This window comes from Ovis aries, chromosome 7 (genome assembly GCF_016772045.2).
Source record: "Ovis aries strain OAR_USU_Benz2616 breed Rambouillet chromosome 7, ARS-UI_Ramb_v3.0, whole genome shotgun sequence".
In the NCBI taxonomy this organism is placed as follows: domain Eukaryota; kingdom Metazoa; phylum Chordata; class Mammalia; order Artiodactyla; family Bovidae; genus Ovis; species Ovis aries.
This window is the reverse complement of record NC_056060.1, coordinates 79,780,701-79,792,735: the sequence shown is the minus strand read 5'-3', so window position 1 is coordinate 79,792,735 and position 12,035 is coordinate 79,780,701. Positions and strand designations below refer to the sequence as shown.

The 12,035-nt window shown below is 45.4% G+C and overlaps 1 protein-coding gene across 4 annotated transcripts in view; it reads right to left on the bottom strand.

Moving 5' to 3' along the window:
• SMOC1 (SPARC related modular calcium binding 1) overlaps positions 1 to 12,035 on the bottom strand; it is a 144,661-nt gene that overhangs the window by 53,659 nt on the left and 78,967 nt on the right. For all 4 annotated transcript variants that reach the window (XM_027971960.2, XM_027971961.2, XM_027971962.2 and 1 more), the window contains exons 4-5: positions 2,306 to 2,405; positions 181 to 228 (exon numbers count right to left, since the gene is read on the bottom strand). In XM_027971960.2, the coding sequence (XP_027827761.1) occupies positions 181 to 228; positions 2,306 to 2,405 (148 nt within the window). The remainder of the gene's footprint in view (positions 1 to 180; positions 229 to 2,305; positions 2,406 to 12,035) is intronic.

Sequence of the window (12,035 nt, the reverse complement as noted above, 5' to 3'; positions counted from 1 at the left end):
TCCGGGAGGTGATGAGCTTTACTTACCTCCGGGGCTTCTGGGAAGGAACAGAATAAGAATACAGACTCTCTGCAGGGCACTTTTAGCTTTCACCCCCGGCTTCTTCCATCTTGTCTAAGAACGCCTGCTTGGACGGGCTTTAGAAGCAAACATTTAGATAAAGCGTGAAACTCCACTCACCTTTCCTTCCTGAGTTACCCTGGCTCGCAGGCTTATCGGTGACCGAACCTTGGGTGAGAGGGGAAACAAAAACACAGACGTTCAGAATGCATCGCGGTTGGTTTCTTTCAGAGCTGGTAAAGCCTGCTGTTAGGAGCATATGGTTATGTATATAGATACTGTATACACAACTAGGAACATTATATACAAAGTGAGTACATACACACATGTGAGTGGGGTTTGTTTAACATCAATGTCACTGGTATCACAGCACTGTTGAGATGAACCATGATTTCCAGGCTCCCTGGCAATAGTCTCGAGCAGATTTTTACAAAATTCCACATCCACATAACTCCTTTGTTGAACATTCCACTCACTGCCCCCTCGCCTCCACTTCCCACCAGTTCCACGTTCTGAGCCACGTTCAGTCAGTAGGGCCGACGGCAAAGAAAACCCCTCTCACTGCAAATGCAGTGATTGACATCCCTTGCCGGTAAGGGCAGGAAATCGGTGATTTTCCATCTGCATTAAGTAGAAAATTGTTGGCCCAATCGTACTGAATGGGCCAAAATAGTCTGAGGCATGGAAACAATTTTCTAGATGCAGCCCGATCCTCAAGGAGGGTGGGTAGTGGGTGCGTTTGGCCAAACGCGGTGCCCTGCGTGTACTCAGGTGCCCTGCGCCCCCATCTGACAGTCCTGACCCTGCTGCACCTGCCTTCCCCGGGATGCCCTGCCCCCCACACACAGGGCACAGCCAGCTCAAGCATAGAAGGGCATCGGGAGAGGTCCCCGCGACAAAAGAGAAGAAATCCATCCCTGTTCACATCCGACCCCTTCTCCATATACGAGTTTTGTGCGAATTCAATTATATTACCCTGCATGACTTGTTTCTAGCACATTTGTTTGCTTTAAATGAAACTTTCCAGGTCATTTGCAAGAAAGTTTCATTCCTCCCCCTCCCCACACCAACCCCAATTAAGGTTTCCAGTTTCCATGTAAACCACAAATAAAGTAAACTTTCCTTTTTGGCCTGCAAATTTTGGTTTCCTAATGTAGATACTTACTGCCCTTTCCACTCACTCTTCCCCTTATATAGCAGGGCTGGTCGAAAAAAATGAATAAATTTAGGGGAAAAAGAAAAATGTTAGGACAGGACTGCTGGAGTTTGGAATTTCCCATAGGCGTTAGAATAATGTTTTATACTTTGCTTGCACTTAAAAATTAAAAATACGTAAATACATAAAATCTCATATACACAGATTACAGAGAAATAGGAAGCAGCTGGTGGGTGGGACAGACTTTTTTTTTTAACATAGGCTGAGCTGCACAGTGAATTAAGGGAGTGACTTGAATTTCCTTACCATCAGAATGGAAGCGTGGGGTTTCTATAAATCCATAATACACAATCCCACAAAACTGACCTAAGAACAAAATTTCTCTATGCCCATAAAGTTGGAAATAGAAAAGATTTGATTTTTCCTATGGACTTACTAGGAGGGTCTCTGTGAAAGAGTGGTTCCCTAATTTGTCTCAGCATCAGAACCACCTGAGGAGCTTCATAGGCATGTAGACTCCAAGTCTCACTCTAGACCTGCTGTATCCAAATATTGAAGAAGCCTCAACATTTGGGTTCTTTTTGAATTCCCCAGGCACCGCTGATGACAGCCAGATTTCAGGACCCCTGCCATGAATGTTGTCCATCACTGTATGTTACACTGGTGGCAAACATATGGCAACACAGACCACCGCTCCCCTCTCCTGCAGCCATGAAAGACATCACTGATTGCTCACCATAGCCTTTGATGCTGAACTCCTGTGCACTCTTGAAATCTATCTCAATAAAGTGTGCCTAGGATCCCTAGCAACCAAGAGCACCCAAGCTGTAAACTTATAGACTGTGCTTGGGTAAAGAGCATTGAACCAGAAACCTAAACTCAAAATAAAGAAATACATACCCAGAGACATATACTGACCCTATCACCCAGCTCCCAACAGAGCAAGCACGTTCAGGCGGACTCCTCCCTGACGGGGAAGAGGACTCATAACCACCACCAGTCTTTCAGAGGTCCACCCACAGATGCAGGAGACCGGCCAAGGCGTCTCTCTCCACCCCTTTTCTCTCCTTCCGCCCTTCCCTACGGTACCTGAACATATAGGAGTTTTATTCTGCACAGAAGAGCCGCTGATGGGCTTCCCGTCGGGGGTGACACACCAGCAGTACCCTGTGTAAGTGTGGCACTGCACCTGTTCGGGAAGTGGGGAGCAGAAAAGAACCATCAGTCTTGGGTCGCAGCATCAACAGTGGCCTCCCATCCGTTTCAAACCCTCCCCGGCAAGGCGGAGCGCTGCTTCCACTGCTCACTCCAGCAGCCCGCCCCCAGCATGTCCCTTGAGGATGTGCTTTCTGCGTGACTCTCAGGAGCAACCACAGCCACTTATCTTGGGCTTCACGCTGTTTCCTTATGACATTTAACACTTAATCTCTCACACCACACTCAGAAATGGCCGATGCATGTCCCATCTATTTGTAAGAAGTTCCGACTGGTGAACTAACTTGGCAAGTACAAGTTGGAATGTCATCGCTGTAGGTTGATACAACCCTTAACAGGCAGAGACAAGTGAAAGGCTTTTCTTCTTTTTCTAGCTTTTCCCAGCACCTGTTCCTACAGTCAGCTTGCCTACTGATCATGTGACTTTCCTGAGAGAAGGCCACACATGATGGGGCTGAGGCAAGAATAAGGCCACTTGCGCCTGCAGGTGCTAGTTCTAGGTGCCCTGCTGCACCACTGCTTGGCCTTCTTCAAGCCTCCTTGCTTAGGTCCATGCTGCCTGGGAACAGTACATTAAAATGAGGCTTTGGCCTTCATTTGGGGCAATTCTTCTTTCTCTTCCAATAGCTGTCACTCTGTTCACCTCCTCCACTGCACCCCGCTATCCCTTTTCCACCCACTTTCTACACAAATCTGGGCATCACTCCCCTGCTTAAAATACCTCAAAGACTTGCCACTGGACTCAGGATGGAGATGAGGCTGATTTGCACAAGCTTAGGGATCCCCATGATCTGGCCCCTGCTCTCCTCATATCCCCATTTTACCCCCAGATCTCCACATATCCTCCATTCCAGCCACAAGCAACTTGTCGAGGCTCAGAAACATATCCTAGTGTCTCATGATTCTGAACCTCTGTTTGCTTCAACCAGTCAATCTTTCTGGAATACCATTCCTCAACCCATCCCAGCCTACACCCAAGCCTTTGTCTTCCCACCTCATTCAGGATACCTTCTCCTTAAAGTGGTCCCAGGCTCCCTATGTCCTCCCCCTCCTTCCTCTGACCCTCCACACAGCCTGGCTCCCCTAATTCCCCCTATTACAATGAGCCAGATGATCTGTCTAGTCTATCTCCCCCATTAGACTGTGACCTCCCAAAGGCAAGAGACTGAAACTTGGCTGTTTCTGTATTCCAAGCATCCAGCACAATGCCTGAGATTTATTGTAGGCATTTGATGAGTTGAAAGAATGCATGCATTATCATATTTCCTGAATTCTTGGTTTCAATCCATCCTAAAAATGTAACATCAATTTAAACAGCCCTGCCACATTAAATGCAGACCTCAATCACAAGATGTGTGCCAACTGCACAGACATTAAAGTGTGGGCAAAAGGTGCCTCTTGGGATCAAGGACTTATCAGAATCGAGGATAGACAGCAACAGCACACAAACTGAGAGGTAAGGGACAGGTTACAGAAGGAAAGGACAGAGCAGACAGCCTCTGTAAAATCCGTAAGTTATCAGCAAGACAGAAAAGCTACAGAAAAGACTTCTGCTCTTGTGACGATACCAAACACCACAGTTTCCCCCAAAACTAGTTGTTTCATTACAGACCTGCACTCAGAAATTGGGATTTAAGAACGAGATGCAGGGCATCTCCCTCCTACCAGTATGATGACTGTATAATTGAGGCATTTACCTGCACCATGCCTGCAGAGAAACTGTTCAATGCCTTCACCAAAGGACCACATTTCACTCCCGCTTTATCTCGTGGAGACAAGCCCTGAATCCCAAGATCACGCTTGCTACCCCAGATGCTGACTCAAGATCAGTGTCCTCTGGCAGGTTAGTGCTACCTTCCAAGGAGGCCTAAGGGTAGAATGGAAAGCAAGCCAGATACACCTGGATTTGAATCCTAGATCCAGCCAGTTACGTTCGGATTTGGCAGTTATGTTACTTAGGTCTTTGAGCCCCATCTATAAAATGGGGATTCTAGCACCTAGCCGGGAGGGCACTGGCCAGGAAAACAGCAAGTGTGAGACCAGTGCCTGGCCTGGGCCGATGGCTGGATACAGGGTGGCTGCAGCAAGATTGCTCTTGGCTGTGTCAGACAGCCTGGCCAGCCGGCCTCCAACGTGGGCGCAAACACCCCCGGGAAGCCCGGGAGACTCTGGTGGGGAGCACTCCCGGAAACTTGGAGTCCACCCCTTCAGACTCAACACGGCCCACAGGGGACGGCTCCTCGCCAAGGGCAGCATTTTAATAGGGCCTAACTGGCTGCTTCTTCCTCTGTGGGGAAGTCTGTCCCTGGGGCCAGTGGCCACGCTGACTCACCCTGGGGCTCCTTGGCTCTCACGGCCAAGGCCAGCGTCTCTTTCTTGAGGATGGTACCCAGCCCCCAAGTCCGACTCTTAGACAGCATGGAGCACCCCTCCTCTGGGCCTGCAGAGTCCTAGCTGAGGCTGCTGGGGACAGAAGCGTGTGCCTGAAGAAGAGACAGAGCCTAAAGCTTTGTTCCGGGGCATATAATCTGACCTTGGGGCTCCGAGGGTCCCCAGGGCCACATGCTACCTGAGAGTACCCGCTGTGCCCCTTTGGACATAAAGAGGCTGCCTCCCAGCCCCCAGGCCAGGCCCACAGGCCCAAACACAGCCCCACTTTCTCCTCAGCATTTTCCTCAGACCAGGCTCCAAGGAATAGACTCCGGACGACAAAGTCGACAGGCTGAAGGCTGCTTCCAAGTCCTTCAGAGTTTTACAGCTGAGCTTGAATGAGGGATTGTTGCCATGTCCCTCTGAGGCATGGAATCCACAGTTATGGGCACACCTGCCCCAGGTGTGCTGCAGAGGCAAGAACAACAGTGAACAAAAGAAGACCCAGAGGACCTAGGCCACTGCAGGAAGCACCCAGCAAGGTCACTTTCCTTTCCTGAAGGATCTCCAAGTGAATGGACCCACAGTTCTTCACCTAGAGGCTGTCTGCAAATTGTCTTGGGAAGTTTCCAAGATGTCTTCTTGAAGAAAAAGAAGTCATATGAAGACAGAAAGCAGTGGTCACAGAGTCAGACTGTAGCCTGCCTTCCTTAACTAACCAGCTCCGCCACTTCCAATTAACCACTGAGCTTTCCAACCCTCTGCAGCCTTGAAAAGGTCTGTAGTCAAACCAAGCCTCAGACTGTCCATGACCATTTAGAAAGAGGGAGATAATAATACCTACCTCACTCAGTTGCTGGGCGGATTACACTAGATAATGTAAATAAAGCGCTTAGCTCACATGGTAAGTGCCCAGTTAAACTTAGCTATTTATTTTTATTATCATGGTGTTATTTTTTTAGCCAGCTATCTGCACTCAAAAGAAAAACACAGCCAGATTCTCTGATGGAAACTAAAGAACATTCTATTCCAACCAGCCCCAAGGGAAGGGGCAATTTGAAATCAGCAAAAAGTGTGAAAAAGTTTGAGTAAAAGAAGGGAAAGTTTATTTTCATATAGAAATAGTTTCATTACTCTCAGAAGAGAGAAGTAACATTTCTTGTAGAAAAGCAATCAGACCAAATGTTAAATCCTACCTAGTTTCCCTTCTTCCCTTGCAAACTTTATTGTTTAAAATTAATAAGCAATCCTCCTTGTTCAGATGGTGAGTGCAGCCATGAAATTAAAAGATGCTTGCTTCTTGGTAGAAAAACTACAGCAAACATAGATAGTGTATTAAAAAGCAGAGACATCACTTTGCTGACAAAGGTCTATATAGTCAAAACTATCATTTTTCCAGTAGTCATGCACAGATGTGAGAGTTGGGCCATAAAGAAAGCTGAGCATCAAAGAATTGATACTTTTGAACTGCAGTGTTGGAGAAGACTCTTGAGAGTCCCTTGGACTGCAAAGAGATCAAACAAGTCGATTCTAAAAGAAATATTCATTGGAAGGACTGATGCTGAAGCTGAAGCTGCAATACATGTGGCCACCTGGTTTGAAGAGCAGACTCATTGGAAAAGACCCTGCTGCTGGGAAAGATTGAGAATAAGAGGAGAAGGGGGTGACAGAGGATGAGATGGTTGGATGGCATCACCGACTCAATAGACATGAGTTTGAGCAAACTCCAGGAGATAGTAAAGGACAAGAAAGCCTGGTGTGCTGCAGTCCATGAGGTCACAAAGAGTCAGACACAACTGAGCAACTGAACAACGCAGCTTTGTTTTATCTCCCCCTGCTCAGAACACCAACCTCCAATTCATGAACTTTCAGACTTAATCTATGTGAAGAGCATGGGCCAAGAGGAACTGACAAGGTAACCGGCCATTTCTAGTGTTTAGCATCTAGTGCAGTTTTCAAATCTCAGGGTTGTTCCAGCCACAAAGGTACAGATACAAACCATGGCATTTCTTCCTACCCCACTCTGGAACAACCTTGAGAAGGTTAAAATGTCAACTGATGGGTCTTCCTTAAAAGACAACAAGTGTTTTTACATCAATCTAAGTGAGGTTACTCTCTGCTTAGACTGCAGTGTGTTCTTAGGTAGGAAATTTCATCTCTGACTCATATACTTAAATATTTTTGGCAAGAAGCCCTTTGCAAAAACAGCCCAGTGGTTTACTTTGGGTCAACCTCTCTGTCCAAATGAAGACAAATCTGAAATTATTTTAAGCTTGTTAGTCTTCAACATTAGCCCGACTTGTAGACACCTGGGAAAGTGTGGGAGGCCAGCACTGCCAATGAGTGCAGTTGAGTAACTGATGAGCAGAGAACAGAGCAAACACCAGCGAACAGAGCAAAACAAACCAATGGGGGGCATCAAAAGGGAGGAAACCACGAGAAAACAAAGGAGACGATGGGCCATATGTAGAGCCAAGGAGCACTCACATGTCACACCCCAAATGAAAAACACCACTTTCTGTCTTTACAATGATTTTCCAAACACCGCCATGACTGAGACAGTATCTCATTTGGGCCTCAAGGTCACCCAGTGTGCAAATCCTTCGTAGGAGAGGTGCATGGAGCAGAGGTTATTTGTTCAAATATCACAGCTAGTTCATAACAGTACAGGAATTCAGATCCCAAACTCCAAGCTCTCACAAAATTTCAGAATTGACAGAGCTGGAGAAAAACCTTAGAGGTGACTAGTCTCACCCAAATGCTTTACAAATGGGGAAACCAAGGCCCAGAGACAAGAGAGATAGCATGATGGCCAGTACCCATCCTGGCAGACGGAAGTCCCCCAGACCTGGAAGGGAGACCAAGAAAGGCCTGGGTCTCAGGGCTGGTGTATAAGGGAACTGACCAGGTATCTTTATGCTTTGTAATTCTCTGGCAAATGGAACTCTTTTGAGGGAGAAGGGGAGGAAGTGGGATAAATATTCAAATCAAGAGTCTTTTGCTCCAGTTTGAGTGGAAGGCCATTTCTGGAGTGGTTCAGATGACAACATGGGGGCCTTTGCTGTGCCCCCTGGCCAGCCTGCTTTCCTCTAGCTGTTCTTGGGGGACTCCTTGGACAGGGTTGGACCTCACATCTCAAAGTAGCATATTTGTTGTTGAACTTTTGCTGTTTTTCCTACCAGCTTCCCTAGGAGAACAGTCTCCCCAAGTGTGGCTACTTTCTTCCCTTCTCCTGGAATGTGAAGCTGTTGTTTCTCCATCTTGCTATCTGTCACTTTGCTATAGCGATGGATACAGTTGGTGCCCTTTGGGGTGTGACCAGGAATTATTGGGGATGAAGGGGTTCTCTAGCCAAATAACTTTGGAAATATTGAGCCAAATAAAATAAAAAGATTTGTTGATGGCAGGACTTCTCAGAGCCTTAAATCTGTCCACAATTCAGCTCTCAGAGGAAGATACCATTTGCAGCAATTCCTAAACTTCTTTAACTGTCAGAACTTCCCTTAACTTTGAGTGAGTGAACCCAAATCCCCCTAAAACTGAGTTCCCCTGCTGAGTTTATGATTAATCTCTCTATCCAAAACTTTATCCCCTTTCTGGTCCTGCTTGTATTCCCCTCAGAGGGTAGAGGAATATCAAAGAAAAGGTGGGGTTGAAACTGAACAAGACCCTGTGTGGTCCTCTCAGGTATCAAAGCCCATTCCTTGTTTGTAGAAAAAGGCTTTGGTCTCCTAGGCCTTCCCTGAGTTCCAAAGAGCAGACTCAAGCAGTTACTAACTAGGGAAGTGAGAGTATGCAGAAACAAAGGAAGAACAGTCAAGTAAGAAAAGTAATGATAGCTTAAACAATAATTCTTCAATAAAACAGAGCCCCAGCTCCAGCTCAGTAAGAACCTAGAGAGGTGAGATGGGGGAGAGGTGGGAGCGATGTCCAAGTGTGAGAGGACATAGGTAAACCTGTGGCTCATTCATGTTGATGTTTCGTAGAAAGCAACACAATACTATAAAGCAACTACCCTTCAATTAAAAATAAATAAATTTTTAAAAACCAGCCCCAGTTCCTCCTCAAGGAATCTACATAATCATCTGATGCATATCTTTGAGTTGTTTTGCAGGAACTAAGACCTACGCAGAGAGATGGATGATGATGACTACATGCTGACCACAGCATATAGACCCTAGACTGGATGGAACCAGACATTGATGATTAAGATTCCAGAAACATCACCCTATTACCTCTCCACCAACCGATCAGAAGAAAGTCCACAAGCTGCAACCTTCACTCCAAATGTTGCTTTTAAAAACCCTTCCCTGAAAGTCATGAGGGAATTCAGGTCTTTAGAGCATGAGCTGCCTGTTCTCTTTGCTTGGTGCCCTGTGATAAATGCTCTATGTTCCTTCACCGTAACTTGGTGTCAGTTAATTGGCTTTGCTGTGCATAGGTGAGGGAGCGCGAACCCAAGTTCAGTTCAGGAGCATTCCATGGTAGTATTAGTGTTCTCTGAAACATGCCTTAAAAAAAAAAAAAAAAGGCAGTATAATGAAGTGCAGGGCCTTGCCATATTTCTCTTTTTCCCAGTCATACTTTCTTACTATCCAGGTATCAGGCTTTCATTTAGTTCACTCTTCTTGAAACAATTTCCCTCTGGCAAATCCCCACCTCCTTTTCTGTAATGCTTTCTCATGTTCTATTTATTAAGAAATCCATCTTGAATTGCCTCAGACCTTCACTGACAACTGGCGTCCCCTCCAAGGCACCTTCAACCCAGTGGCTACATCCCTCCCACATCCCTTTTCTTTGTGCTTCTTTTGTAAAATAGAAAAATGTGAACCATATGCAAAAAGACAGGCTTGATTCAGCATTCTTAGTAGCAACTACCAAACTTGTAATGAAATGACTACTCTCATGTACAGGAACATTTCCCAGTGGGAAAAAGTTAAACTAAAAGCAGAAGGCATGTGGATATTTCTCTAACTCTCCTTGGCAGTGGGATTATGAACCATATTTTTCTCTGTAATCTGCCAGTTGTTCCAAAGCAGTTAGTAGGTTTTTTGGATTAAACTAATGCACAAAGTTAAACATCTTGCTGTAGATCTACCCAGCAACTCAGTTTCAGTGCAGTATTTTCAGCAGGCATATTTTCCTTTCTTATGCATTCCCTATAGGACCTCTTGTAGGAAATTATGTTTTTCCATTGGTGCCATGCACCCTCGCTGAATGACTGAGTCTCCAGGCCATCTGAGGTTGCCACTTATCCCCCTAGAACCTCTCTCCATCAGAAGCTGCAAGAGAACATTGCTTATTGCACAGTAAGATTCATGCGGAGGGCTTATGAAAACAAATTGCTAGGCCCGGCTCACAGTTTCTGGATTCATTAGGGACAGGGTCAGCTGGAGAATATGCATTTCTAACAAGTCCCCAGGTGATGCTGCTGCTGCTGGTCCAGGGACCACGCTCCAAGCACCACTGTTTTAAGAGACACTTCATCACTCCATCCTTTCCAGCATTTATCATGAAATACTCAAGAAACAAGCACTTTTCTAGGTGGGAATTTGGGAGCAAGGGGCCATGGGACAATACTTCTTTCCAAAGTTTTTCTGTTCCAGTTGTCTTGATGACATGTGGTCTTTTAATTCAGGAATCTAGCGATTGTGGCCTTAAATCTTCTGGGTGATTTTACACATGGAATAAAGTTTGATTGCAGTGAGAAAAGCGAGAGTAGACAGGAGAGATGGCGTAATCCTTTTGGTCTGGCTAGCATGAGCTGTTTTTCCCTCAGTTTGGAAGAGGTTATCCCACAAATGTCCCCCTCATCTTTAGTCAGGTTTGGATGAGAAGCAACAGGATGCAGAAGGAAAAACATGGCTTTGGATTCAAAATGACCTGGGTTTAAATACCATCTCTGTGTGACTTTCACAAAGTCATTTACCCTCTCCAAGCCTATTTATGAAGCAAGACTGACGGTGCATACCTTGAAGGTTATTGAGAAGACAAAGTGAGACGAGATACATAAAGCATCTAAAATAGTGTTGGATGTAGAGAATGCACTCAGCACAAGCAGATTTTGTCCTTTTCCCCTTCCCATTTGCAGAAAGGATGTCCTTTGTAGTTTTAAAGAAATGCTATTCTTGCTGGCTGTAGACACTGTCTCCTGCTCAATGCCAAGTCTAGGGAGGACTGTCTGCTGGGGAATGAGGGAGTTTCCTTTTAGAGTATTTACCTGGTCTTCCAGAATTTAATGGAGGAAAGGCAAGGAAGGAAGGTAACCCCTCAATTTCAAATTCTTCAAAATGTGGGAGTCCTTGTTGATTATGTTTTTTATAACTTGATGGTGTAACATGGCTGCCAACGTGATATTAGTCAAGCAGTAGAGAGTTAAGAATAAGAGATAATACCATTCTTTCCTAAGCTCTTTCTGACCATACCTGAAACACTGTATCCAGTTTGGGGAAGGACATTCTATAAGGGCAGGGTTGGTGGGGCGGTGGTGGGGGGAGGAGTGTGGCGGGGCTTGCAAACTGAAATCAGAGGAAGGAAGCCAAGAGGAAAGAGAGACATAAGTCTCTAAGATATGGGAATGAGTGCTATAACTAAATAGCTTTGCCAGGGCAAAAAGAAATATTTCTTGGCTGTAAAAGAGGACTTTACAAGGACATAATGGTGTTGGTCTTCAGATTTTTTGTGGAAAATGAGATTTCTGTGGATTCAGTAAGTCCCTTAGATAGAATGGGGGTCATCTATTGGAAATCACAACTCTCAGGTCAACCCAGAGAAGGACTTTCCAATTAAACTTGCCCAAAATGCATTATGTTGCCATTGGTGGTAATAAGTTTCCTGTCTTTGGTGGCAATCAAGCAGAAGACAGATGATGGCTTGGTGAGATATTATAAGTAGACTCTGAACCCTGGATGTGGTGAGACAGGGAGAGGAAGGAAAATATGAACCAGATTATCTCTAAGGTCCCTTTTGATCCAAAACTTCTGTGATTCTACAACTGTACCCCAAGGTGAACTTCTGCTACTTAAGAGTAAGGTCAATATTTACAAACTGCCACCTAATTGCCAGGGTTAGGACCACTTTTCCAAATACATGATGAAGAACATTTTGTTAGTTTCCAAAAAGTGTAAAGAGCATTCCCCCCAACACACACATAAAGATATTTTTGAAATCTTAGTGTCAGGGTTTCGGAAGAACTTTATTTGCTTGACTTCTTCCCTCTTGTTTGGTGCCTAGA